This window comes from Chiloscyllium plagiosum, unplaced genomic scaffold, assembly GCF_037043375.1.
Source record: "Chiloscyllium plagiosum isolate Xiang-an unplaced genomic scaffold, Cpla_swu_hap1 HiC_scaffold_22, whole genome shotgun sequence".
NCBI classification, from domain to species: domain Eukaryota; kingdom Metazoa; phylum Chordata; class Chondrichthyes; order Orectolobiformes; family Hemiscylliidae; genus Chiloscyllium; species Chiloscyllium plagiosum.
Window position 1 is genome coordinate 21,739,991 of NW_028270160.1, and position 27,711 is coordinate 21,767,701.

General features: G+C 40.4%; 1 protein-coding gene across 9 annotated transcripts in view; it reads left to right on the top strand.

Annotated features, from left to right (window-relative positions):
• Positions 1-5,062: 5,062 nt before the first annotated feature.
• The window catches only part of shtn1 (shootin 1), a 106,888-nt gene continuing 84,239 nt past the window's right edge, over positions 5,063-27,711 (top strand). For 2 of the 9 annotated variants that reach the window (XM_087998844.1, XM_087998843.1), the window contains exons 1-3: positions 11,078-11,130; positions 25,482-25,542; positions 26,426-26,615. Coding sequence is in view for 3 of the 9 variants with exons in the window: in XM_087998840.1 (XP_087854966.1) it covers positions 5,191-5,248; positions 11,078-11,130; positions 25,482-25,542; positions 27,212-27,337 (298 nt within the window). In the remaining 6 variants the exon portion in view is untranslated. Of the gene's footprint in view, positions 5,249-11,077; positions 11,131-25,479; positions 25,543-26,425; positions 26,616-27,211; positions 27,338-27,711 lie in introns of those variants that run through there. The other 7 variants (XM_087998840.1, XM_043712827.2, XM_043712831.2 and 4 more) reach the window with 7 other exon arrangements.

Below are 27,711 nucleotides of genomic sequence, written 5' to 3' on the forward strand. Positions count from 1 at the left end.
TCGTCTACTACTTCCTCTGGCAGCTCATTCCATACACTCACTCCCCTCTGAAAACATTGCCACTTTTATAGGTCACTTTTATCTCCCACCCCCTCCAGCCTTAAACCTATGCCCTCTATTTTTGGACTCTCCCATCTTGGAGAAGAAATCTTGCGCATTTACCCTATCCATGCCCTTCATGATTTTAAAAACCCTGAAGGTCACCCCTCAGCCTCTGACTCTCCAGGGAAAATAACCTCAGACTATTCAGCCTCTCTGTATAGCTCAAACCCTCCAACCCTGCCAACATCGTTAAATCTCTTCTGAACCCTTCCAGGTTTAACTACATCCTTCCAATAGAAGGGAGACCAGAATTTAATGCAGTATTCCAAATGGAGCCTAAACAATGTCCTGTACAGCAGCAACGTGACCTCCTTTGTCTTCAACTCTTAAACTCCATGCACATATCAAAAGCTTATTCACTAGCCTATTTACCGGTGACTCCACTTTTAAGGAACCTTTAACTCACTGCGGAATTATTGTACTATCTGAGACCATAGCATTATGATAAAGGTATTTAGAAATTCCAGCCTCTATTTAGAGTCATAGAGATGTACAACATAGAAACAGACCCTTTGGTCCAACCCGTCCATGCCGATCAGATATCCCAACCCAATCTAGTCCCACCTGCCAGCCCCCGGCCCATATCCCTCCAAACCCTTCCCATTCATATACCCATTCAAATGCCTCTTAAATGTTGCAATTGTACCAGCCTCCACCACATCCTCTGGCAGCTCATTCCATACACGTACTACCCTCTGCGTGGAAAAAGTTGCCCCTTAGATCTCTTTTATATCTTCCCCCCTCTCGCCCTAAACCTATGCCCTCTAGTTCTGGACTCCCCGACCCCAGGGAAAAGACTGTGTGTCTATTTATCCTATCCATGCCCCTCATAATTTTGTAAACCTCTTTAAGGTCACCCCTCAGCCTCCGACGCTCCAGGGAAAACAGCCCCAGCCTGTTCAGCCTCTCCCTGTAGCTCAGATCCTCCAACCCTGCCAACATCCTTGTAAATCCTTTCTGAACCCTTTCAAGTTTCACAACATCTTTCCGATAGGAAGGAGTAGGATTTCATGTAGTTCAAACAGTAAGTTGATGTGATATGCAATTATCATTTGGTTGTACAAAAAGTTAGCTGGGTGAAAATGTTAAAACTAATCACATGGAATCATTCCAAAGATTAGGTGAATTGGCCATGCTAAATTACCCATAGTGTTCAGGGATATGTAGGTGAGGCGCATTAGTCAGGGGTAAATGTAGAGTAATGGGTTTGGATGGGATAATCTTCAGAGGGTTAGTGTGGACTTGTTGGGCCAGAGGCCTGCTTCCACACTGGAGGGATTCTGATTCTCATTCAAACTTTTCAAAATTGGAGATGATGGCTGGAGCTGTTTGGCAGAATTGTTATGCAGAATTGTTTAAAGAAAAACAACTTTTTCAGCTTCTGTTAGTGCCATCTTGTGTTACTTTTCCTATTCAGCAATATTAGCAGCACCTGATAACTATTGGTTTTAAGTTCTGTTCTTGTCATGAAACTATTCACAAACCATTTGGATGAAGAAAACCTGATATACTAATTCCATCATATCCTCTTAGATTACTCAATGGTAGTAAGAAAGTACATTCACAAAACAATTCTGTATGAGGGAAACTTTGCTTAAGGCAACATTTCACTACATTTAATTCTGGGTCTTAAAGGCCTAACATTCCTTTTGCATTTTATTTTTAAGTGCTACATTGAATAATAGCTGCAGTCTATTCTTGGCACCAAATTCATGACAGATATTCAGACCTTGGAATGAGCCCAAAGGAGGTTTGAAATGAAAAATAAGTGCTGAAGAAGCTAATTAAGTGTGCCTGTTTTGCTTTTATTTCAAAGGACATTTACTAAAATGGTGTAAGAAGCTCAATCTATTATACAGATAACTAGTATAGCACCTTTTTATGATGAAACATTTCAGTGTACTTCATTGTATTATAATGATCTTAAGTTTGACACCAAGTTACGTAGATTGGTGAGGGGGGGGGGGCATTAAGTGGTGCCTTGAGGAAAAGATGGGGCAATGGGTTTTAGCCATCTATAGTATCTTGTAAGGTTTGCTTCATGATTTATCACACCACTGACTTTCATGTCATCTGTGAACTTAAAAGATCATATCTTTTATGAACTGCCAAAGCATACCTCCCATACCAGCTTTGTCTCTATATAACAGATGTGGCTTCTTACACCATTTTAATAAATCTCCTTTAAAATAAAACAAAACAGGCAGACTCATTTCAAACCTCGTTTGGGCTCATTTCCAAGGCCTGAATATTCCTGAATTGTGTCAAGAATAGACTGCAATTTATTATTCCATGCAGCACTTTCTTTTTAAAAAAAAACAACCTTTAACATTTAGGCTTCTAAGACCCAAAATTGAATGCAATTAAGTGTTTCCTTCTACAAAATTCTGTAGAAGGCAAACTTTGCTTGTGAATGTATTTTCTTACTACCATTGAATAATCTGTCCATTAGTTAGCTAAGAGTATCTGAGAATTAGCATGATGTCCGCCTTCCTTCATCCAAATGGTTTGAAATAGTTTAATGAGAACAGAACTTTTTAAAACCAATGGCTATCAGGTGCTACTAATATTGCTGAATAGGAGAGATATCACAAGATGGCACTAACAGACACCCAAAAGCTGTTATTCTTTAATTGTAACAGCAGTTCTGCCAAAAAGCTCCAGCCATCAGCTATTTATAGGAGAAAATGAGGGCTGCAGATGCTGGAGATCAGAACTGAAAATGTGTTGCTGGAAAAGCGCAGCATCCAAGGAACAGGAGAATCGACGTTTCGGGCATAAGCCCTTCTTCAGGAATGAGGAAAGTGTGTCCAGCAGGCTAAGATAAAAGGTAGGGAGGAGGGACTTGGGGAGGGGCTTTGGAAATGCGATAAGTGGAGGGAGGTCAAGGTGAGGGTGATAGGCCGGAGTGGGGTGGGGGCGGAGAGGTCAGGAAGAAGATTGCAGGTTAGGAAGGCGGTGCTGAGTTCGAGGGATTTGACTGAGACAAGGTGGGGGGAGGGGAAATGAGGAAACTAAAGAAATCGGAGTTCATCCCTTGTGGTTTCTATTTATAGGTGTGCATGTGATTATTTTTAACATTTTGACCCAGCTAAATTTTTGTACAGCCGATTGATAATTGAGCAGATGTGATATAATGTTTGAACTCCTCATGAAATCTTGGAAAACAGGCTCAAACCTAGTTGTGCAAGAAATTCTTAATGTTGAACTGTTCATAACTTTAGTCCTCCAGAAGCCATTCAGTAATATAATTAGCTCCCTTCAGGCTATTCTTGGTCTTAATGTTTTCATTTTTTTTGTTTGCAGCTCAGATTGGATGAGATGACAGATGAGGTTTTTTTATGCCTGGCAATGAATGCCTAATAATGTTCTAGGCCTAATTCTTCTCAGTCCATCAATGTTAAGCTTTATGAATCAGTGTCTATATATAAAGTATATTTGAAACATTGTGCACATTAGTGACACAAGCTAGATGATATTCCTTGAAATAGTTGCAAGGCAAATTCCAGAGTTTGGGGGCTGGACAGCTGAACCTACCGTTACCATTTAAGTGATTAAAATTGGGGATGCTCCACTGGCCTGAATTGGATGAGCACAGATGGTTAGGAAGATTTTAGAGTTGGGTGAAATGACAGAACTGAGGGGAGGGACTATACAGAGACATTTGAAAACAAGGATGGGAGTAATAAAAAGCAACACCGAACTATCTGGAGTATGAGTCAGAGCTAGTGATATACAAACAGGATTTGGTGCGAGTTAAGATAGGGCAGTAAGAGTTTGGATGTTCCAGCAGCAGATTCAATGGTAATTTTTGAAATTAAAATTCACACACCATCAGGTTATAGTCCAACGGGTTTGTTAGAAAGTACTAGCTTTCGGAGCGCTGCTCCGAAAAGCGCACCGAAAGCTAGCGCTTTCAAATAAACCTGTTAGACTATAACCTGGTGTTGTGTGATTGTTAATTTTGTACACCCTAGCCCAACACCGGCACCTCCAAATCAATTTTTAAAAGGGAATTGAAGATGTAGTTTAAAAATCATTTAATACATTTCAACATCAAGACCGATGGAAAAAGCGATTGAGACAGGTCCTTGAAAGAACTAGTTCAGGGACGATGAGGATCTTACTAATGTAATTCTGCGATTCTGGAACTATGGCTCCAAACTTCGCGGTTTGAAAATTCAAAATGCGTTTCAGACATAACGCATTACAAATATATATGAAGTGTAGTGTAATGTTGGAGGCGCTATTTGAATCCTGACTATATTTACGTGGTGATTCACTTTACAGAGTCAATCAGCTTTTGAAGTATCCAAAGTTCAAAACCTAGGAGTTGCGAATTTGTTTTCCAATTGATTCACGGTTTCTGTGTCTCCCCCACTTGCCTGTAAATGCAGTTGAGTACAACTGGTTGCGTAGCTGAGCTCTTGACCCGTAAAGCCCTCATTCTACCGGACTCGATTGTGTTTGAAAACGACAGTATGAATCGGCCTTTAGCGCTATTTTAGAAATCGGCTGTCTTTGGGGCTGTGTGTGTGTGTAATATACCGGCTCATGATCTATTCCACACTTTCCATTTTAAAGTCTACATTTGTGCGTGTTCCAACGTGGAGATGGGAACCACGTCTCAAAGATTACCCTTTGAACCCAACTAAGTTAATGGGGAATTTAAAACCAGTATACTAATTTCTAAATAGATGTGGAATTTGCTAACTGGTTGCTAAAAAGGCATAAAATTAACTTTAATGCAGTATGTATTCCTCTGTGGTAATTTTACACACAGTAGAGTTTACACACTTGACAATATCATGATTACACTCAAATTCCCCTTTAAAACAGAAGCTCAATCATGACATTTTCTTTCTCAATCCCATCTAGAACTATTGAGTTCCTTTCAAGGAAACAATCTTTTTGTTTCCTGTGGTTTTGTTTCACAGGGTGTGTTCGAGAATTACCTGACTGCAGCTCACTCGGGTTTGAGGTGCAGCTGCAATTGCGCTATAGCATCGGGCAATCTCTCCACTTCCTGTTAACATTTCAAATCCGGGACCGAGTAGCTCACTCACTCGATCAACGTTCCCGGCAAAGATGGCCTCTCGTGAAGAAGAAAATCACATCAGAAATCTGAACGAGTTGTCGAAACAAGGTGCGTGCAGCATCATTGCAGACCGTGATTAAACCTGAAATGATTTGAAATATCTAAGGCAAATACAGAAATTGCTAGGAAAACTTCTGCAGGTCTGGCAGCATCTGCTGAGAGAAATCCGAGTTAACGTTTCGGGTCGAATGACCCTTCCTCAGGTTCTCCTGCCTAACCTGCTGAGCTTTTCCAGCAATTTCTGTTTTCGTTTCTGATTTCCAGCATCCGCAATTCTTTCGGTTTTTGTGAAATATCTGAGAGCCGGGTCAACAAGTTGACTTCCTCGCGTATTTGGAGTGGAGAGGATACCTTTGTCAATCTGCCTGTTGCAGACTCTCTCAGGGGATGTGTCAAATTAAGTATCACATTTGGCACTTGTCAAGAATGTGGGCAGCTGAGCGCAAGTGGGAGTCCCTGATTCTGTGTGAAATAATTCCGCCTTTAACTTAATTTGCACATCTTGTAAACTTATGAATATGTTTGGATACAATATTTGCTTCAACTAAGTAAATCACAGAGGCCTCAGCTTCATTGTTGAGTACATTCGACGTTAAACATTGCTTTTACATTGGAGATGGGTTTTGCAAAATTCTTGCATTTCCGTGATATTACTCATTGACAAATGTTACATAATAACTTCGTCATTGCAGTTGTTTCTAGTGGCAGAACTATCAGAAACTAAACGTTATGCGCATCATAAATGATGTCCCTAATTTGTCAATGACGTAATTATCGCTCGCATAATCCACGTATCAGCTATTTGCCAAAAATAATTCATTTTTGAAATGTGTATAAATTGAGCAGATGTCTTGACGAGAGACCGTCACGTCAAATAACACAAACTCCCTAATTTTCAATGCAAAGGTGCTGCAGTATAATGACCATCTGTCCGATTATTGTATAACTCTCCACTAAACGATAGCATGAAGTATGCTCAAGCAAGCTTGCAGAATTGATGTCTTGAAATTGAGTAACGCACTCGGTTACATTTCATCTTAATGACTTGGATTGGAAACCAGTTTGAACTGATGATTAAAGGTACCGGTTCGCTTTGGAAATGAAGTCTAAGTTTTCGATATCTTAACCTGTTTTAACAGGTGTGAGATTGAGCACTAATTCCATCAGATCACACAGATATCAGAAAAATAATGATGCAGAAGATTAGATTAGATTCCCTACAGTGTGGAAACGGGCCCTTTGGCCCAACAAATCCACACCAAGAGTAACCCACCCAGTCCCATTTCCCTCTGACTAATGCACCTAATACGATGGGTAATTTAGCATGGCCAATTCACCTGACCTGTACGTCTTTGGACTGTGGGAGGAAACCGGAGCACTTAGGGGAAACCCACGCAGACACGGGGAGAATGTGCAAACTCCATACAGTCACCCAAAGCTGGATTTGAACCTGGGTCTCTAGTGCTGTGTGGCAGCAGTGCTAACCACTGCCACCATGCAGAAAACGCAATTATCTCTTTGATTTTGTAGGGAATGGACTTTCGTGTTTGTAGCAGAGCACACTGAAAATTATTGGATAAGATAAAAGATCCATTACTTTTTAAATGGTCACAATGTGAGAAATTAACTCTTAGACTATATTTTCCCTGCACGTATAATTTTGAGGTCTAGTTATGTATATTATGAATATGAACCAAAATCTGTTAAAGGAAGAGATCAATATAGTCACCAATGGCAGGGTTGTACATTGTCTTGGGGAGCAGTATAGACTGAGACATTATAAAAATAAGGTACTAAAAGGAGAGAAACTGAGAGTTAAAAGGAAGCACTGGGAAAAAATACAATAGTTAGAAAGGCTGTCATTTAAAGATTTTTTAAAACAATATGTTCAGATATGTTACGGCACATCTCTGGAGCAGGTGGGACCTGCACCTGGGCCTTCTGACCCAGAGTAGGGACAGTACCTGTTCATCACAAAAGTAATTTATAGGCCAAGGAAAGGAAGACAACACAAGCCAAGGACAGAGTTTGAACAAAGGTTCTTAAATATTGTCTGAAGAAGAAGGACTCAAAACCTAGCTCTGTTTCTCTCTCCAAGGCTGCTACCTGATCTGCTGAGTTCCTCCAGCACTTTGCATTTGTGATTTTCAACATCTGCAATATTTGCTTTTATTCCTAATTGGTCACATTCATGTTGCTCTTTGGGGAGTCATCTGAAATAGAAGTAACAAAGAAAGATTGGGAAGTAGCTGACATGATAGCAATCTTTTTTAAAAAAGGGCAGTAAGATAAATACAGAAAACTAAGGCATGAGCTTATCGTTTGATGTAGGGAAGCAATAAAAGAGGATGGCATAGCTCAGTGGTTGGCATAGCTGTCTCACAGCGCCAGGGACATGAGTTCAATTCCAGCCTTGGGTTACTGTCTGTGTGCTATTTACACATTCTCCCCTTGACTGCTTGGGTTTATTCTAGGTCCTCCAGTTTCCTTGCACAGTCCAAAGATGTGCAGGTTAGGTGGATTGGCCATTTTGAATTGCATTGTGTCCAAGGATCTGTAGGCTAGGTGGGTTAGCCATGGGAAATGCAGGGTTACAAGGATGGGATGCTCTTCGGGGGGTCAATGTTGACTCGGTGGATGGAATGGCCTGCTTACACACTGTAAAGATTCTATGAAAAGGTTTTGTGAATGAAAGTATCATAAAAAAGCTTGGACAGAAAACATGATAGGCAATGTTAACAAAATAAATTCCACGCATTTGATATATTTAGATTTCATTAAAAAAAATTATGATCTTGAATTACACAAGCAATGAGTTTATATGGCAGAATGACAATGGAACAAGAGGTGAGAGTCTGAACTAGATTGGATGTTGCCAAGATCAGAATAAAGCAAAGAGTGTTTGTGAATAGATCTGTATCTAAATGACAGACTCATTCGAAGGGGTGCCATAGTAATCAGCACTTAGCCATTGCTGTTTGAGGTGAATATAAATGATTTGTTACTAGGGACAAAAACAAAGCTCCATTTGCAGATGATATGTAATTTGGCATAGGAGTGTCAAACAGGCAAACTGAGCGCATAGATATGTTGGGAAGATGGCTCATGTATATACCCACATTAACTTGCATGACAAATTGCATTTAATAAGATTGTAGAAAAGAAATAAAGAAAAAGACGACTCTAGGCTAGAGGATGAAACACCAGGCATGGATCTACAAGCACTGGTGTATATTCTATTTAAACCAGTTATGCCACAGCAGTAAGGAAATTTAACTACACTCTGTTGTATAAAACCACAGCACGATATAGAGTCTGTACACAATATTGACAGGGCCAAATCTGACGGACTGCATATTATTCTGGTCAAGATTACAGGGAACATATTCAGGGATTGCAAATGATGCAGGAAAGGGTAATCAAACTGATACCCAATTCATGATCTCTGGCAATGAATTCAGATTTACATTTCTTTTTTACATTATGGAAGACTAAAATATTGAAAACTCTCCTGGATTGTTGCAGTACAGAATTGGGAGACATAACGTCAAGCTCTGAAGAAGCAAACTGCATTGACAATGTTTAGAATTGTTTAAACAAGACTAAGACCCTTTAAAGATCAGCAAGACAGCCTATGTGTGGAACCACAGGAGATGGGGGAGATGCTAAGCGCGTATTTTGCATTAGTGTTTACTGTGGAGAAGGACAAGGAAGGCACAACAGAATGTGGGGAAATGGATGGTGACATCTTGAAAAATGTCCATATTACAGAGGAGGAAGTGCTGGATGTCTTAAAATCATCAAGGTGGATAAATCCCCAGGACCTGATCAGGTGTACCCTAGAACTCTGTGGGAACTAGGGAAGTGATTGCTGGGCCCCTTACTGAGATATTTGTATCATCGATAGTCACAGGTGAGGTGCTGGAAGACTAAAGGTGGATTAACGAGGTGCCGCTATTTAAGAAGGGTTGTAAGCAAAAGCAAGGGAACTATAGACTAGTGTGCCTGATATCAGTCGTAGGCATGTTGTTAGAGAGAATCCTGAGATACAGGACTTACATGTATTTGGATAGGCAAAGAATGATTAGGGATAGTCAACACAGCTTTATGCGTGGGAAATCATGTTTCACAAACTTGATTGTTTTTTTTGAAAAAGTAACAAAAAGGATTGATGAGGGCCGAGCAGTGGATGTGACCTATATAGACGTCAGTAAGGTGTTTGACAAGGGTCCTCTTGGTAGACTGGTTAACAGGTTTAGATCACATGGAATACAAGGAGAACTAGCCATTTGGATAAAGAACTGGCTCGAAGGTAGAAGACAGAGGGTGGTAGTGGAGGGTTGCTTTTCAGACTGAAGGCCTGTGACCAGCGGTGTGCTACAAGGATCGGCGCTGAGTCTACTGCTTTTTGTCATTTATATAAATGATTTAGATGTGAACATAGGAGGTATGATTGGTAAGTTTGCAGATGACACCAAAATTGGAGGTGTAGTAGACAGTGAAGAAAGTTACCTCAGAGTACAATAGAATCTTGATCAGATGGGCCATTGGGCCGAGGAATGGCAGACGGAGTTTAATTTAGATAAATGTGAGGTGCTGCATTTTGGAAAGGCAAATCAGGGCAGGACTTGTACACTTAATGGTAAGGTCCTGGGGAGTGTTGCTGAACAAAGAGACCTTGGAGTACCGGTTCATAGCTCCTTGAAAGTGGTGTCTCGGGTAGATAGGAGAGAGAAGAAGGTATTTGGTATGTTTTCATTTATTGGTCAGAGCATTGAGTACAGGAGTTGGTGGTCATGTTGCGGCTGTACAGGACATTAGTTAGGCCAGTTTTGGAATATTGTCTGCCATCCTAGTCTCCTGCCTATAGAAAAGATGTTGTGAAACTTGAAAGAGTTCACTAAAGTTTTACAAGGATGTTGCCAGGGTTGGAGGGTTTGACCTATCGGGAGAGGCTGAATGGGCAGGGGCATCGGAGGCAACCTTATAGAGTTTTGTAAAATTATGAGGGGCATGGATAGGGTAAATAGACAAAGTCTTTTGCCTGGGGTTGGGGGAGTCTAGAACTAGGGGGCATGGGTTTAGGATGAGAGGGCAAAAATTTTAAAGGGACCTAAGGGGCAACTTTTTCATGCAGAGGGTGTATGCAATAGCTGCCAGAGAAAGTTGTGGAGGCTAGTACAATTGCAACACTTAAAAGGCATCTGGATGGATACATGAATAGGAAGGATTTGGAGGGATATGGGTCAAGTGCTGGCAAATGGGACTAGATTAATTTGGGATATCCAGTCAGCATGGCCAAGTTGATCTGAAGGATCGGTTTCCATGCTGTACATCTCTATAACTCTATGACTGTAATTTTAAGTTGTCATTATTCTGCCTGAGCAGAAATTAGCATAAGTATCATCTGATTGCACAAAAGTTCCAAGAGTACGTGAATACATTTTCATGTGGCTATTTCAAACGGCAGCTTAAGAAGAATATCCAAGCAGCACAGAAAATTCAAAACCATGCTGCTTTTCATTGATAAACATAAGTTAAATGAATGTAGGAATAAAAATGCTGACTATCAAATAGCTTTGTAGTTCCCTTGTTAAAGAATGTAGTTTGTGGCAGACCATTCCATAGTCTATTCATCCTATGTATAATATTTTCTTACTTGTCCTTTTAATACTATGTATGATAATCTTACCCAAATATCTATCCTTTATTGGGTGTGATTTTAATATGGAGCTTTGAATTGTGGATAAATACCTCTTTCCAGTATTTTAAGCTCGATGAATAACCATTGGTAACTCTACAATGTGACCTCCTGGAGGAATAATTGAAAATTGTACTGACTTAATTTTTATGTGGTGTCTTTTTCCTCTATTGTAGCAATTGATGAATGTGAAGAATTGATAAAAGAAAATGAGAGAATAAGAGATGAGGTTAGTATTCTTCCAGTAGTTCAAAACTGACTGACTATCCTATACATATAGACTTCTTTAATTACTTTGTGGATCATCGAGATTATACACTTGGTAATAGTTCCTGTATATACCCTCCTATAGAAAATAGTGTGGAAGGAGACCATTCAGCCCATTGAGTCCCCACCCAGACCCACTGCCCACCCTATCCCTGTTACTCTGCATTTCCCATGGCTGACCCACATAGCCTGTGGATATGATGGACACATTACATTATGCTTTTAAAAAATGCAATAGACATTTTCTAATTACAGAAAAACCTCGATTATCTGAATGAGATGGGTGGGCACTATTTCATTCAGAGAATTGATTATTCGGATAATCGATTTTACCTTAAACAAAGGAAGCCATGCTGACCTAACACTCTGCTCTACCAGAGAATTTGTTTAAATCTATAATTTTAATGTATTGAGTGCAGATTTCACATAATGAACAAAATAAAGCAATGATAACATGATGAATCTTTTTAAAAATGCAGCAGTAGTTACCATTTGGCAAGGAGTGGTGAAGGCAGTATTAAACCAAGTCCTGAACGGCTTCTACAATTGCAGCAGTATTTGTCAGTTTCTAGGAACCTAGTCTCGCGATAGAAAGACAGAAGTACAGCCTCATACATGCATTGATGTTCTCAGCCATTTTTCTTAATGTACGGCCTGGTAAAGTGACGGGAATACCTGTACAGTAATGTAGAACACTTACTTTTGCAAAGGGCTGTGTAACTAACCCTTACCCAAAAAATATCCAGTTGCTGATGCTTGGGCTGCTTGTGTTTCTTTGTTTTTGTCAGCTTTTTCACATGTTCTTCAGTGTGGTAAATCGAATACCTGTAACGTTTTTGCGAGACCATGAAGTCGTCTTTGGAAATTTGGATGATTGATATTCGGATAATCAAGGTTCCTTTGTAACCTGGTCAAAGATGTTATTACACAACTTTGGAGGACAAGGGATTGAATCCAGGCTTCCTAGCCCAGAGCAGGGACACAAGAGCCCTCAAGCATAAGCTAATTAAGCTTGCCAAAAATAATCTATTGACAACTCCTATATGTGACATCCATTTATACCTGTTATCTATTTCATCACTGAATCAATTTGGCTGTACACATTCCTCGTGCTGTTTTTCATCCCCTCCCACACCTGCTTTCATGACGTGATTGATCCTGTTCCCTCCATGTTGACAAATCTTCAAGCTATTTAAATACCACCCCATCCTGAGGCACATTCTGGCTCTTGCCTTTCCCAACTCACTAAAACAGGCAAATAGGCCTATTCTGTCCTGACTGGTCTAGTACAGTTTTGTTTCCAGTAACTGAATCCTCTTCCACCATGTAATAAGATGGGTTCTATCCTGCACCTCTTCTCTCCAACTGCTTTAATTGGCTAAATATCTTCCAATATCTTTTCTTTCTCCAAATGTCACCTTGCTCATCCTTTTCCTTCCCTTAACTCTCTTTATCCTGTCTCCCATCCTTTTCCCATTCTCCCCCCCCCCCCCCCCCCCCCCGTCTTCCTGAAACCCTTTTCTTCTTATTTCCCTATTACCGCCTATATGCCTCGTCAATGCCATCATTTTCTATTTTACACTCCATTCTTCTCCTGTAATGCTTCTTTCTTTGTCTGTCTCTCTATCCTGCTCAATTTATGCCTATCTTTCTCTTCTGACAAATACCTCTCCTCTATCATCTCCCATACCCCTTTCTCTCACTTTTTCTTCCTTTTTCTCTCCTCTTCTCCCCTCTTATTCTTCTTTTCCTTCTGTGTCCAGTTAGCTTCCTTCTAATACCTTAGAATACTTCACTTGCTCTCAACTCCTTATGTGAAACACCACACAGATTGACTAGTTAATTACTAATTATAACTGGTCTATTCAATTCCTTCTTAATTATAAATTTGAATGGCATTTATAGAAATGCTTACTGCAAAATGAGGTATTGTATCTTAATTGCATTTTGTTATTAAAATGTTTAGAATTTTGCTACAAAAAGCAAACATTAAATTTCTCTCATGGGATGTTGCATGAATACAAATTTTGATTTATTGTAAAAACAAGCCATCAGTCACATAACTCTATTTATTATCCTTAAGCTGGACAATGGAACTGAGGTAAGAAACTGTCTTTGTTTATATAGGCCTTATGCTGCAGATCATTGGTAATGTTGCAGTAATAGAATTTTTCATTAACTTCTGTTAATTTTGTGCATTGTTCATTTATTGTCGTATTAATATATTCATCTATTGAATGTATTCCAAAGTTAATTATTTAATTAAAAATAATTGACTATTTAGTGGATTCTGGGTCAATGGAGTAGCCATTGAATAGGTTGTGACTTTGATGGAAATCTATTGTAATTGTATTAAGATATAATTAACAATTGTGATCATGCAGCATAGTGTTATGAATCTTGAGAAGGGATTATAAAAGGTAATTGCAATATGCTTTTCTAATGTGTTGCATAAAATATGCCTTCCTTTAATTGTTTAATGGAAATATGTAAACCTATAATATAGGTCCTCTTTGGCTCAAGAATACTGAAAGTAAAAGCTAAGTAAAGTTAAAATATTTAACCAGTCATGTTGATGGACCATACATGAAGTAATCTAAACATGAAATTTTAAAAATTATTGAATTATAAAATGATCTCGTCCAGACTAAAAATATATTTAGTTTTGAATTTCATCCTCATTCAATATCAAATTCATGTAGTAATTAAGGTATTCTAAATAAAATTGACCTCATCTTAATAATGTGTAATGTTATCATTTGCTCAGTCAATCAAACACTATGGTCTTAAAATATAATTTTAAATTCACATTAGTATACATTATTGAGCAGGAAATTCTATTTGTATCTTAGGCGGTTTCTTCCAGTTATCTCTCCATTAAGTGTAGGAGTTCTCTATGTTTGAGATAATTATTGAAGTTTCAGATTTTATTTTTATTGCTGAGGAGTATTGTTATATTTTCTCAGCATTTGGCAATGAGTCACTCAACCTTCCCAAATGTTATATGCACATTCATCATATAATGGTATGATTCCCTTGCTATTAATGTGTCTTCTCTCAGCCACATCATTTCTAAGAAACACATCCTTTATAAAATAGTGTTTCATTTTTAAATAATTTATACAGGCAGAAGTAGTATTAAGACAGTGCACAAGGTTCTGAGCCAGGCAGGGACCTGAGTGGCTCCACCGAAAGAATCCCTTGCTATGGTAATTGTTAATTCGTCATCACTCTTGTCAACTCCCTTTATTTCCCCATTGCAAACATAACCTATCATGATGATATATGTACAAATTTAACAGTTGATTCAGTAAAGAAGAGCGGCATGGTGGCTCAGTGGTTAGCACTGCTGCCTCACAGTGTCAGGGACCCAGGTTTCATTCCGCCCCCAGGCAGCTGTCTGTGTGGAGTTTGTACATTCTCCCTGCATGGGTTTCCTTTGAGCGTTCCAGTTTCCTCCCACAGTCCAAAAATGTGCAGAGTAGGTGGACTGGCCAAGTTAAATTGCCCATAGTGTCCAGGGATGTGCAGGCTGGTTGGATTAGCCATGGGAAATGCAAGTTACAGGGATAGGGTAGGAAGTGGGATGCTCTTCGCAGGGTTGGTGTGGACTGAATGGCCTGCTTCCACATTGTAGAGTTTCTATCAAATTGATTTTGTTATCAATGTTTGAAAAAAGAAAGAAAGGGCCCCAACACAAATCTTTGCAAAAACCTCTTGCAGGGCAAGCATGTTACAGGATATCTTCATTTCAGAGGATGTGCTGCAAAGTGTTGATTAAACATTGCAATCTAAACCACTACAGAAATTCATATTTTTACAAATACCTGTTGGCACAGTTTCTTCCCATTCTCTTTAAATTATAAATTCAGTTCAGTATGGTGTTGTCTAGATAGCTGTTTACAAGATGGAACTTATAAAATGCAATGCACAGTTGGCAACCCTATGGTATAATGTGATTTGTATCTTTAGGGGCACACTTGCACAGAGCTTTGTTTGCCAGCCAATGAAGTTGATTTCAGTACCGTAACACTTACAACCTTTAAATTATTTACATTTAAGGCTGGCCAATTGATTATTTTGGAATGTAAGTTTACACCAGATTGGGAAATGAAGTTGTTTCCTTTTGCACATAGCCAGTGTCGGATCAATAATTTCCAGATCAGTAAAAGTGCCCATTTATAGGATCAGGACCATGTGCCATATTTACAAACATGTAAACAAGGAGCAACATAGTCTACATGGCTTTCCCCACCTCCTCTGCCATTCAATAATATCATGAGTGATCTGATTTTAACCTCAACTTTATAATCCTGCACAACCCAGTAACCTTTCATCCTCTTGGTAATCAAGAACCTATCTACCTCGTCCTCAAAAATATTTAAAGATTCTGCATCTAGTGCTTTTGAAGAGGGAATTTCAAAGACACTCAATCTCCTGAGAGTTTTTCATTACCTGTCCCTTAAATGGACAACCCCTTATTTTTAACAATGGCTTCTAGTAGGTGGGATGTGTAAACCTAATATGTTTTAGGGCTGGGCAGAATTATAACTGCATGCAGACTTTCTAATGATTTTGACTTTGGCAACACCATGTAAATCATGTTTTATTGCTATCCCAGAAAACCCATGAGTACAAAAAGAATGCTAGAGGAAATTGTATAATGTTTGCAAAAGAAAAGTCACAGGAGAGATCCCAAAGGACTGAGGAATAGCCAATGTTGTTCCTTTTTTTAAGGAGGGCAACAGACTTAATCCATAGTGAAATTATTTGAGAAGATTCTTATTTGGAAAAAAATGACTTACTAGTGATAGGCAGCACGGCTTTGTACAGGGAATGTCGTGTCTCACAAACTTCCACCAAATGGTTTTTGGTGGAAGTGACAAAGTTGATTGATGAGGGCACAGTGCTAGATGTCTTTTTGAACTTTAGCAAGGCCTTTGACAAGATTGCTCAAGGTAGGCTGAAACAAAAGGTGAATCAAATGGGATCTGTGGTGAGCTGGTAAGATGGATACAGAATTGGCATAGAGGACAGAGAGTAGCAGTAGAAGGGTATTTTTCTGACTGGAGATCTCAAGCTAGTAGAGTTCCGCAGGAATCAGTGTTCGGACCCCTGTTGTCTGTATTGTAAAACAAACTTTTTATTAATTTGTGGGACCATGTGTGCCAATTAATTAAATATTCCAGATGATCAAGAGGTCCACATAATCAATGTAAAAACACACACTAAGTAATAGAAATGTAATGCAAGGTATATACACATCACTGTCATACTTTATTTACAGCATAAATCAATAAATAATAAATCAACTTTGCCTTAAACAAAATTTAGCAGCAGGGAGCCTTTTTACTCACACCCTCAACTGACTACTTGAACGTCACAGTAGATCATGGTCTTTGAGGAGAAATTGACATGAAATTGAATTGACTGTTGATATTTCATGAGGCTATTCAATTGAACAAGATGTATATTTACATTGAAGTAAATAAATTTATAAACTATGATAATTAGACAAAATAAGAAAGGAAACTTCACCATATTTGAGGTATATCATCTTTGCTAGTTATCAAAAGTGCCAGTTCATAGGGTGCTGGTTAAAACAAAGTTTGCTGAATATAATTGGTTTTCAGGAGAATGTAGGTGACCTGATTAGTAAGTTTGTGGATGATACAAAGATTGGAGGAACTGAGATAGTGAGGAGAAATTGCCAGAGGATACAGCAGCATATAGAAAGGCTGGAGATGTGGGTGGAGAAATGGCAGATGAGGTTAAATCCAGTCGAATGCAAGATGATGCACTTTGAAAGATATAATGCAGGACGGAAGTATACAGTAAGTGGCAAGACCCTTACTAACATCAATAAACAGAGGGGTTGAGACATACAGTTCCGTCAAAGTGGCAACACAAGTGGATAAGGTGGGCAATCAGAGCTTAGCGTATAAAAATTGGCAAGTCATGTTGCAGCAGTATAGAACTTTAGTATTTAACATTTGGAACATTGTGTATAGTTCTGGTTGCCATGTCACCAGAAGAACGTGGAGGCTTTAGAGAGGCTACTCAAATGGTCTACGAGGATGTTGCCTTGTTTGGGAAGTGTTAGTTATGAGGAATGATGGAAAAACTTGGTTTGTTTTCACTGAAAACAAAAACTGCTGGCGATCACAATGGGTCAAGCAGCATCTATGGAGAGAGAGCAAGCTAACATTTCGAATGTAGGTGACTCTTCATCAGAGCTGGCGTGAAGTGTGGAGGGGACAGCATTTATGCAATAGTTGGGGGTGGGGGGTGAGGAGGGTTGGAATACTGTAGGAAAAAGGATGTTGATAGTTCAGACTAAGTGATCAGAATGTGAAAATGGCAGAACAATGCTGTGTCTAACTGCCAGACTGGAAAGAACAAAATCCCACTGGGTTAGAGGGAAGGGAGAGAGGACGTGATAACAGAGAATGTAACAAGCAAGGCAAAAAGAAAGGGAAGGAATGGAAGTGGGTTCGCAATTTCAAGGTGCTGAACTCAATATTAAGTTCAGAAGGTTGGAAAATGCCTAGTATGAAGATGAGATGTTATTCTTCCAGTTTACGCTGTGGTTCACTGGACCATTGCAGCATGCCCAGGACTGACAAGTGAGCACGCGAACAGGATGCTGTGTTAAAATGACTGGAAGGTTGGGATCAGGTTTACACAAAGACTGGAGGAATTCCGCAAAGTAATCCCCCAGTCTGCATTTGGTTTCTCTAATGTAGAGTAGGCCACATTGGGTGAAGCAAGTACAATTCACAAGATTGGAGGAGGTGCAAGGGAAATGCTGCTTCACCTACTAATTCTATTTAGGCCCTCAAATGGTGAGCAAGAAGGAGGTGAAGGGGCAGTTGTTGTACTTTTTACAGTTACATCGGGAAGTGCTGTGGGAAGGGGAGATGTGGTGGTGGTGTTTGAGGAATGGACTGGGTGCCCTGGAGGGAATAATTCCTGTGAAAAGCAGACAGGGGAACTGAGCAGAAGAGGTGTTTGGTGGTGGCGTTTTACTTGAGTTGTCTGAAATGGCAGAGAATGATCCTTTGAACGTGGAGATTGGCGGCATGAAAAGTCAGGACAAGTGGAACTTGATCATGTTGTGAGTGACGAGAAGGGGCAAGGTGATAGCTTGGATGCAGTTGAGGACCCTGTCACCACAATGAGTGGGAAACCATGGTTTTGGAAGAAGCAAGCAATGTTGGCAGGGCTGTTTTGAAAGGTGGCATCAACTGAACAGATATGACACAGGCGAAGGAACTGGGAGAATGGGATGAAGTCCCTGCAGCTGTGGGATGTAAAGAACTGTAGTGAAGGTAGCTAAGCTATGGGAGTCAGTGGCTTTGTTGTGGATGGCAGTGGACAGTTTATTCCACAAAATGGAGAAAGAGACGTCAAAGAAAGGAAAGGAAGTGTCAGAAATAGAAGATGTGAAAGTTATAGAGGGGTGGAAATTGGAGGCAAAATGGACAAATTTTTCAAGATCCTAGAGGGAGCATGAAGTGGCACAGAAACGGTCGCTGAAGTCCCAGAAAAAGAGTTGAGGGAGGGGGCAAATGTAAGACCGGAACAAAGATTGTTCCACATACCCCATAAAGAGGCAGGCAAAACTGCGTCCCATGCGGGTGCCCATAGCTAGCCCTTTGACTTGGCAGAAGTGAGAAGAATTGAAGGAGAAATTGTTCAGTGAGAATACAAATTCAGCCAAGAGGCGGGGAGTACTGGTTGGAGATTATTCAGGCCTCTGGTTGAGGAATAAGTCAAGAGCTCTCAGACCATCCTGGTGGGGAATGGAGGTATAGAGGGATTGGACATCCGTGGTGAACAGAAGGCAGTTAGGGCCAGGGAACTGGAAATGGCAAAGGGCATCAGAGGAATCGAGGTTATAGGTGAGCAGGGTATGGATAAGTGGAGAGTGGATGGAGTCCAGGCAGGAGGAAATGAGTTTGATGGGGCAGGAACAGACTGATACCATGGGCATACCGGGGCAGACTGGTTTCTGTATTTGGGAAGGAGCTAGAAGCAGGCTGTCCAGGATTAGGAGACTATAAGGTTGGAGGCAATAGGGGAGAAGATCTCCAGAGGTAATGAGATCGGTGACAGTCCTCACAACAATATCTTGATGTTCAGATGTGGGGTCATGGTCCAGGGGGCTGTAGAAAGAAGTGTCCAAGAGTTAGTGTTGAGCCTCTGCAAGGTAAGGATCAGTGCGCCAGACTACAACAGCACCACTTTTCTCGGCTGGTTTAATTACCAAGTTAGGGTTGGACCTGTGAGCAGCAATTTCAAAAGGGGATAAGTTAGAGTGGATGAGAGGAGCAGAGACATTGAGACAGCCGATGTCACGCTGGCAGTTTTCACTGAAGAGATCATGGGCAGGTAAGAAGCCAGAAGAACGGTCCAAGTGGAGGGTGAGTACTGGAGGTGGGTAAAGGAATCAGTGGAAAGAGGGGGGAGTCCTGCCCAAAGGAGTGAGTGCAGAGCTGGAGGCGGAAAAACAATTCGACATCATGGTGAGCCCAAAATTCATTAAGATGGGGGCGTAAGGGTATGAAGCTGAGTCCTTTGCTGAGGACTTGAATACTGAAGGATGAGTGGTAACCTTATGGAAGTTTACAAAGTTATGCAAGGCATATATCAAATGGATAGTTGGAGTCTTTTTCCTAGAAATGTAAGTTACTTGGGGACCTAGGTTTAAAGTAGAAGGAGTTAAGTTAAAAGGAAATATGAGGGAAATGTTTACAAAGCATCTGGTAAGTACCCGGAATGTGCTGCCAGAGGAGGTGATGGAGACAGATACAATAGCAAAATTTAAGAGACATCTTCACAGAATCATGAAAAGGCAAGGATTTGAGGGATATGGATCATGTAGAGGCAAATTGATTTTAGTTCAGAGAGGCATCACGTATTGGTGCAATCTTGGTTCGCCGAAGGGCCTGTTCCTGTGCTGTAATTATCTATGTTTCTTTGTTCTTTGCAAAAAGCTGTTCAGCAAACTTAGATATACCCAAGTCTAACCATACTAAGTCAGTTTTATGTTTAAACTTCTATTTCTCAAAGCAGTGCCTTTTCTGGATAATCTTTCCAAATTAGGATTTATGCTGTGCCTTCATGCTGTGAGTCCATTGGTTGTTGTAAAAAGAAGCAGAGAGTGCACATCATCCCAATTTCCATTTGTTATTATTTTAAAATAGTGAAATACACTGGGGACTTCATAGAAGAGACAATTTCTGTTAATCGAATACTAGACTTTGGCAAGCAGTGCGATAAACCAGGGACAGAGACAGTTCAAGAGGGCTGATGGTGAGAAAGAGCTGGATGCCATCCACTTACTTGTGGACTGTGCTGTTGTGGCTTTGGATGATGGTATTGGGAGGAATTGTGTCGATTGAAAATATGAGGGCATTAAGAATGGATTTTTACTGGGGAGTGAAACTTCAGGGAAAATGGTGTGGAAGGGGAAGAGATGTTATTCCAGGTCATTTTCTGACTATGATTGTACAAAAAGGAATGAAATTGGATGAAGGCAGTCCCAAATAGTTGGGCAACAGAAGTGAGATGTTGGGGGGAATTGTGATTTGAAGATGCCGGTGTGTGATATGGTAAAACTACAAAAAAAGCCTTTGAACAGGATAAAAGTGATGGACAGAGAGAACTGATCAGACACACCAAAGGTAACTCATGGCTGAGGCCCATTTTACTGCTGTAATAGGGTGGAAATTTGGTTAGAGACATTCACATGTATAACTACAGGAACTATAGGCCTGCATGTCAGAATGACTCTGTGTCTCCAGCCTTTCTTTCAACTCCAGAGTAGTAGGACTAAAGGCAGAGGGTTGAGGAAGGGTGTTTCAGGAGAGGTTGGTGATGTTAGGAGGCCTGGTGGGGAAGTGGGCAGTTCATGAGTTGAGAGTAACAATATCAAGCCAATGTGAATGTGATGAGGTGTGCTGCCCTTTTAATAGAGTGGGTCAGGTAGCCCAGAGGTGGGACTAGAAGCACTGTCTAGGACGATAGAGCTGAAAGGATGCATAATAAAGCATTCCCTGTTCAAGTTTACCTTATGTTCAATTTCTGGTTCTAGTGAACCACAAATAGAACAGAACCAGGAAAGGAATTGGGGTGTTATGAAAGTGAAAATTTTATTGATTTGATTTTAAAGTTGTGAACAGATTATATGGAATACTAACAAAACAATATTGGAAATACTCAGAAGCTCAGGCAACATCTGTGGAGAGGAACAGCGTTGACATTTCAGATAGATAATGCTTCATTAGCTCTGGTTAAGAGGAAGTGGGAGCTAGGTGTCTTGGACAAGGTGAACTGTGGGAGAGCATTGTGAGAATGGCACTGAGACTGGAGTGGAACTAGAGAAGGGTGCAAAGTCAAGGTGAGGTGATGGGGGAACCTGGGTGAATTTAGCACAGTAACCTTTGATAAAGTGGGGAAACAACAGAAGTAGTTTAATGCTCTGAATCCTGGTGGGGGAAAAACGGTCTCATCGTATTGTTGGAGGAGAAGATCGAGTTGGCAAAGGTTTTAAGAATCCCTTTTACCACTTTAAGTAGCAGAGAAGAGAAGGCAGATTATCTGAACTCTTGAAATTCCTACATCTTATATTGGTTACCTCACTAAGTATTTTAGAAAGTAAATAAATTCTAAATTTATGCAGATATTTAAATATTACTTTCCATTGACAAATAACCACCTAAAAAATACCCCAGCTCTTCCAGACACAGCCACTAATCTCGGTTTCATCATTTCCATGACAATATGAAGGTGAGAGTAAGAAACAATAGGAGGGAAATTGAAAAAATGGAAACAATGCTGAGTGACTGCAATATCTCCTTCCTTACCTTAGCTGTCTAATTTTTCATTGGAGAAAGCTACAGTATTATTAAATTGGATCTTAGGTATAAAGGGACTGTCTTATGAGGAGAGGTTAAGTAGATTGTCCTGTACTCAGTTGAGTTCCAAAGAATGAGAGGCAACATTAATGAAACAAACAAGGTTTTTAAGGGACTTGGCAGGGCAGGTGGGGAAAGGTTGTGGGAGAGTCTTGGAGCAGAGGCATTTCAGATTAAGTGGTGATACATTTAAGAAAGAGATGAGAATTTTCTTCTGTCAGATGGTTGTGAATCTTTCGAAGTCCTTACTGCTGAAGGCTGTTGAGATTGTGTCATTAAAGTACATACAAGGCTGAGATAGACACATCAGGCAGGAAAGTGGAGTTAATAATTCTCACATCAGCCATGAGCTCCTTCAGTGGCAGAGCAGACTCAATGGGCTAAATGGCCTTATTCCCTCACTAGTGAACACATCTCCTCAACAATTACCCTGTCAAGGCCGCTCAAAAACTTGCATTTTTCAATAATATTATCCTTCATTCTTCTAAACACTAAGAAATAAAGGCCTAACCTATTTAGACATCCTAATAAACCAAGCTCTTAGTCTGAGGAACAATCTTAATGAATCACTTTTGAACGGCCTCCATTTTTTAAATACAAGTGCCAAAACCATATACACAATGTCTGGTACAGCCTCATTAACAACCTGTACAGCTGTAGTGAGACTTCCTTATTGTAATCTTCAACTTCTCAGCAATAGAGGAGCAGGAAAATCGATGTTTCGGGCAAAGGTCCTTCATCCGGAATGAGGTTGGAAGCTTTGGGGGTGGAAAGATAAATGGGAAGGGGTTGGGGCTGGGGTAGCCCCAATAGGCTATATTGCAGATTCATTCTGTCCTCATCACAACATGCCCTTCCACCTAGTTTTGTATCATCCATGAATTCTAGTGTGTTATACTCTGCCCCCCCTTCCAAGTTATTACTTCATATAGTAAATAATTGAGGCCCTAGGAATGATCCTCGTGGCATTCCAATTGTCATGATTTTCCAACCTGTAAAGTGCCCATAAATCCTAATTCTTCATCTTCTGATGTTGGGAGTTTCTATCTTGTCCAATCATGTTTTATTTGGCCCCTTATGAAATACCTTCTGGAAATCCAAATGCAATACACCTCCTGATTCCTTTTTTTTTTCAAATCAACTCTGCTTGTTATTATCAAGCAAAGTAAGTTTATCAAACATGATTTCCCTTTCACAAAACCACATTGACTCTGATTGTATTAAGGTTTTCTAAATGTCATGCTATTTCTTCCTTAATAATGGATTCTAGCATTTTCCCAAATCCACAAGTAGGCTAACTGCCCTACAATTTTTGCTTTCTGTCTCCATCCCAGAAGTGGCATGGTGGCTCAGTGGTTAGCACTGCTGCCTCACCGTGTCAAGGACCCAGGTTCAATTCCAGCGTCGGGCAACTGTCTGTCTGTGTGGAGTTTGTCCATTCTCCCCATGTCTTTGTAAGTTTCCCCCAGGTGCACCAGTTTCCTCCCACATCACAAAGATTTGCAGGTTAGGTGAATTGACTGTGCTAAATTGCCCATAGTGTTCAGGGATGTGTATGTTAGGTGCATTAGTCAGGGAAAATGTAGAGTAATAGGGTAGGGGAATGGGTCTGGGTGGGTTACTCATTGGAGAGTCATTATGGATCTGTTGGGGCAAATGGCCTATTTCCACAGTGTAGGGATTCTATAACTTCTATAACATCCTTTCTGCAATAGTGGTGTCACAATGGGGGTTTTCCATTCCACTGGACCCTTCAATGAATCCACTAAGTTCTGAAACCCTTTGAAACCCTTGGATTTAGGCCATCAGGTCCTGAGGACATGTCTGCCTAAAGTCCCATTAGTTTGTCAAATACTTTGTCACTCATGATAGATCTTTCCTCTCTCTGCTTTTCTGTTATTTTCAGATATTTATAACGTTCTCCACCATGAAAATTGAGACAAAGTATTGGTTTAAACTATTGCCATTCCCTTGTTCCTCTATTATAAATTTTCAGTTACCTTCACCCCTCAAATTGAATTTGAAATTCTCTCAAGCCAAGATTGCTATAAAGAGGATTCTAAAAATGCGATCTCTTAATATTTCTCATCATTATACATTACTAAACTGAAATAGCCTGTTCCTGGTTAGGTTCTGTAATGTACTGCTCTCAGAAATAATCCCTGATGCACTCTACAAATTAGTTTCTCATGTTACTCTTGCCCATTTGATTTGTCCAGTCAATATGAAAATTAAAATCAAGATTAGAGTGGTGCTAGATAAGCACACCAGGTCAGGAAGCTTCCGAGGAGCAGGAAAATCGGCTTTTTGGACAAAAGCCCTTCATCAGGAATGAGGCTGGGATTCTCTGAAGTCGATAGATAAATGGTGGTGGGGGGGAGGGGGGTGCTAGTGAGGTTGGGGAAGGTAGCTGAGAGGGCAATAGCTGCCTGACCTGCTGTGCCTTTCCAGCACTACTCTAATCTCCAGCATCTGCAGTACTCACTTTCGCCTGAAAGTTAAAAACGCCCATGGCAATTGTAGTGACCTTCTTACATACCTCCACTACATTCAGATCTATACTTCACAGTTAAATTCTAGATCCCTATCCATGTTTCATCCATGGTCACACCCTGACCAAGAGCAAATTTGGCTTAATTAATCGAAGGGGTGTGATTGACTCCTGAAAGGTAATATCCAGGTATCTCCCTTTCCCCAACCTGATGTATTGAGGTGTCGGCTGCTTGGACATGAACTCCTCAAAACTGAATCAACTCTCCTTGAATAAGCAGCACTTGCTGCAAATGTGGTCCCAGCGGCATCACCAAATCCCACCTACTCCATTGCCTGCTCAGCCATCTCTATTCTGTTTAGTTCATTAATATGGATGTTAAATATATTAAAAGTGAACTTCTCAAATGTGGTCTTGAGCTGCAATGTGTCTCCTGATTTAAATCCTTTGGTAAAACATAAGAGACACTGAAAAAGAAACCGAGTAGTCACCTATCTATTTTCCCATGACGTCACATTTCAGTTCTGACAGGTTAGAAACAGTTTAAGGGGACACTGTGCTGCTGGTTTTAATCTCCTCCCACTGCTGTCCTTCTCACACAGGTCTACTCTTCTCTTTGTGAATCTGCTGTTTCCATGCTTTGTCATGTTGGGAAAGGCTGCTGACCATTCTCTCTCCCCCTCTCCCTCTCTGTCCTGCCTTTAATGAAGCTGCCATTCTCACACTGTTTTGCAGTGGTTAAGAAGCTATTACCTCAATTCTATCTCAAGTTATTTTAGAATCAAAAGTAGAAATGCTAAAACCTGTACAGCTAAATGGTAAATCAGTGATGGCAACTCTGAGCAAAATCTTGTGATCATTGTTGGTGTAATTTTGATTCATTTTCCTTTTTGTGAGTAGAATGCAAAATTGATTGAAGAAAGAAATAATGCTATTCATCAACTGAAGGAGTTTCATAGAGGTAAGTCAACATGTTTGATATGTTGACATTCACTGAGTGTTACAGTAGCTGCAAAAAGCGAGTAAGTTTTCTAGAATTTGTAGCCTTATCAGACCTATTGTGGGAATGTGTAGAAATAAAGCAGGATGTCCAAAATTAGGAACAGATAACTCTGCAAATGTACTCTAGGTTTGTCAGTAATTGAGTGTGACAAGATAAGGTGGTGTCTCAGGCTTTCAGTTTTCAACAATGAACTAAATTACCTCCTCTGTTGAAATGTCTATGGTTTTATTATCGGACTTGGTACAGAGCAGGAATAGAGCCCATTTATAGGATTAACCAAAGTAAAGAAAGGAAGAGAGAACAATATGTAAAGGTCAAGAGTACAGATTTGCTTTCTCAGGTAATTAGCTACCTTAAATGCTGTGTATATAAATGAAGGTTAATTCATTATTTACATTCTTCAATCTCTTTCTCCACCCCTGCTCTTACTGCAATAATAATAATGCAAAGGACGTTGATTCCACCAGGTGCATATTGGCTACAATATATTACAGACTGTGTGTTTTATATGTCTTCAAAGATTTATAACAGTCTTTCTAATGCAATTGATAAGTGTTTCATTTTGTTTAGTAAGCTCAGGCCTGCATTAAATGTAATGAAGGAAAAAGGGGAAAGGAATAATTGTAAAGGCCATAGAGAGCTATAAAGGCAAGCTTCTGAATGCTAAAATATGACACTAGAGCTTGTGTCAAAATTGGTTTAAAATAAAGTTACCATATCACTGTACATAATGAGAATTTTCCTTTTTGGCTTGAATGTTATGTAATAGAATGATTAATTGTGTACAATTAATTCTGGATGTACCTAAACTCTAGTCCAATTGGCACTTCATGTTTTACAGATTTATGTGGGTGAGCCATAAAATAAGAAACATGGCGGCTCTGGAACTTTGTTTCCTGTGTCTGTAAATGAGCAAGCTCTGCTTTCCCTGCTAACCACAACACCGTAAGATGTAGGAGCAACAGTAGGCCGTTCAGCAAAGGGCTGGAGAATCTGTGCACAACATCTGTCTGATGTTGTGGCCTCAGGAGGTGAGCCACTTGGCTGCCATTGTGGAGAGCCAAATCCTGCTGAAAGACTGGTATCTACTCTTATGCACAGGGGCCTCTAGTCTATTTGCTCAAGTCTGCAGAATGCCATGGGAATGTGACTCACACGAGTTTCCTATCTACTTAGTTGTATGAGAGATACCATTGTCACTGATAGGTCACTGCCAAGGTGCCTTGCTGCCCACTGAAATAACTCCACAGAGGCTGGCATCCAATCACCAAGTCACACTTTATTTACACACGGAGAGTCTTTGACACTGATTCATCTCCCTCAGAGTGAACAGAACCTCTGCCACTCCTTTATATCTGTCAGCCAGGACTCCCTATTTGGACCAGATTAACAGCCCCAATCAGGGAACTCTTATTCTATGAGGTCCACCTGTCTGACCTCATTACAATTACTACTTCCCTCCCTTTCTGAGTTCAAGGACATAGGCCTTTTTTTTGTAGCTCCTCCATTTATTTTAGCACCAGGTCTGGTTGCTCTAGCTCTGCCTCAGGCACGGCTCACGTGTAACATACAGTAGCTCACCTCTTACACCCAGAGCATCTCGGAAGAAATTCATTCTTCTATTCAGGCAACAAAGGCAACGAGATGGTGATGTCTACCGTGTCCATCTCCAATTCTGAGGTATCTTCAATGCTTGATGGAGAGGGCGAAGCCACCAGTTCCAAAACAGTCAGAAAGGCAGTCAAGGAGCTGGGTATGTTTTGATTCCATACAGCTTGTGAGTTTACACCTTTCATATAGTCCACGTGCCTGTTCAGGACCATCTCACCTACCTAAACTTTATATGTCACTGGACCTGACCTCGCATCGACTATGCCTGTTACTAATGCATTGCCATTCCTGTGGTTCCTACACTAAACTTCATCCCCTGAAGTAAACTGTCTTTCTTGCTTAGTAGCCTTCTATCCAGCATTGGCATTCCTGATGCTATTTCACCGCCCCCCTCCAAGGTCTGAGAAGGTCAGATTTAACCTGGTGCATGGTCTTCTCCCCCATTGGCAACTCTGCTGGAGCTATTCCTGTAATTGCATGATGGGTGATCTGATAAATAAGAATCAGGAAAGTGTG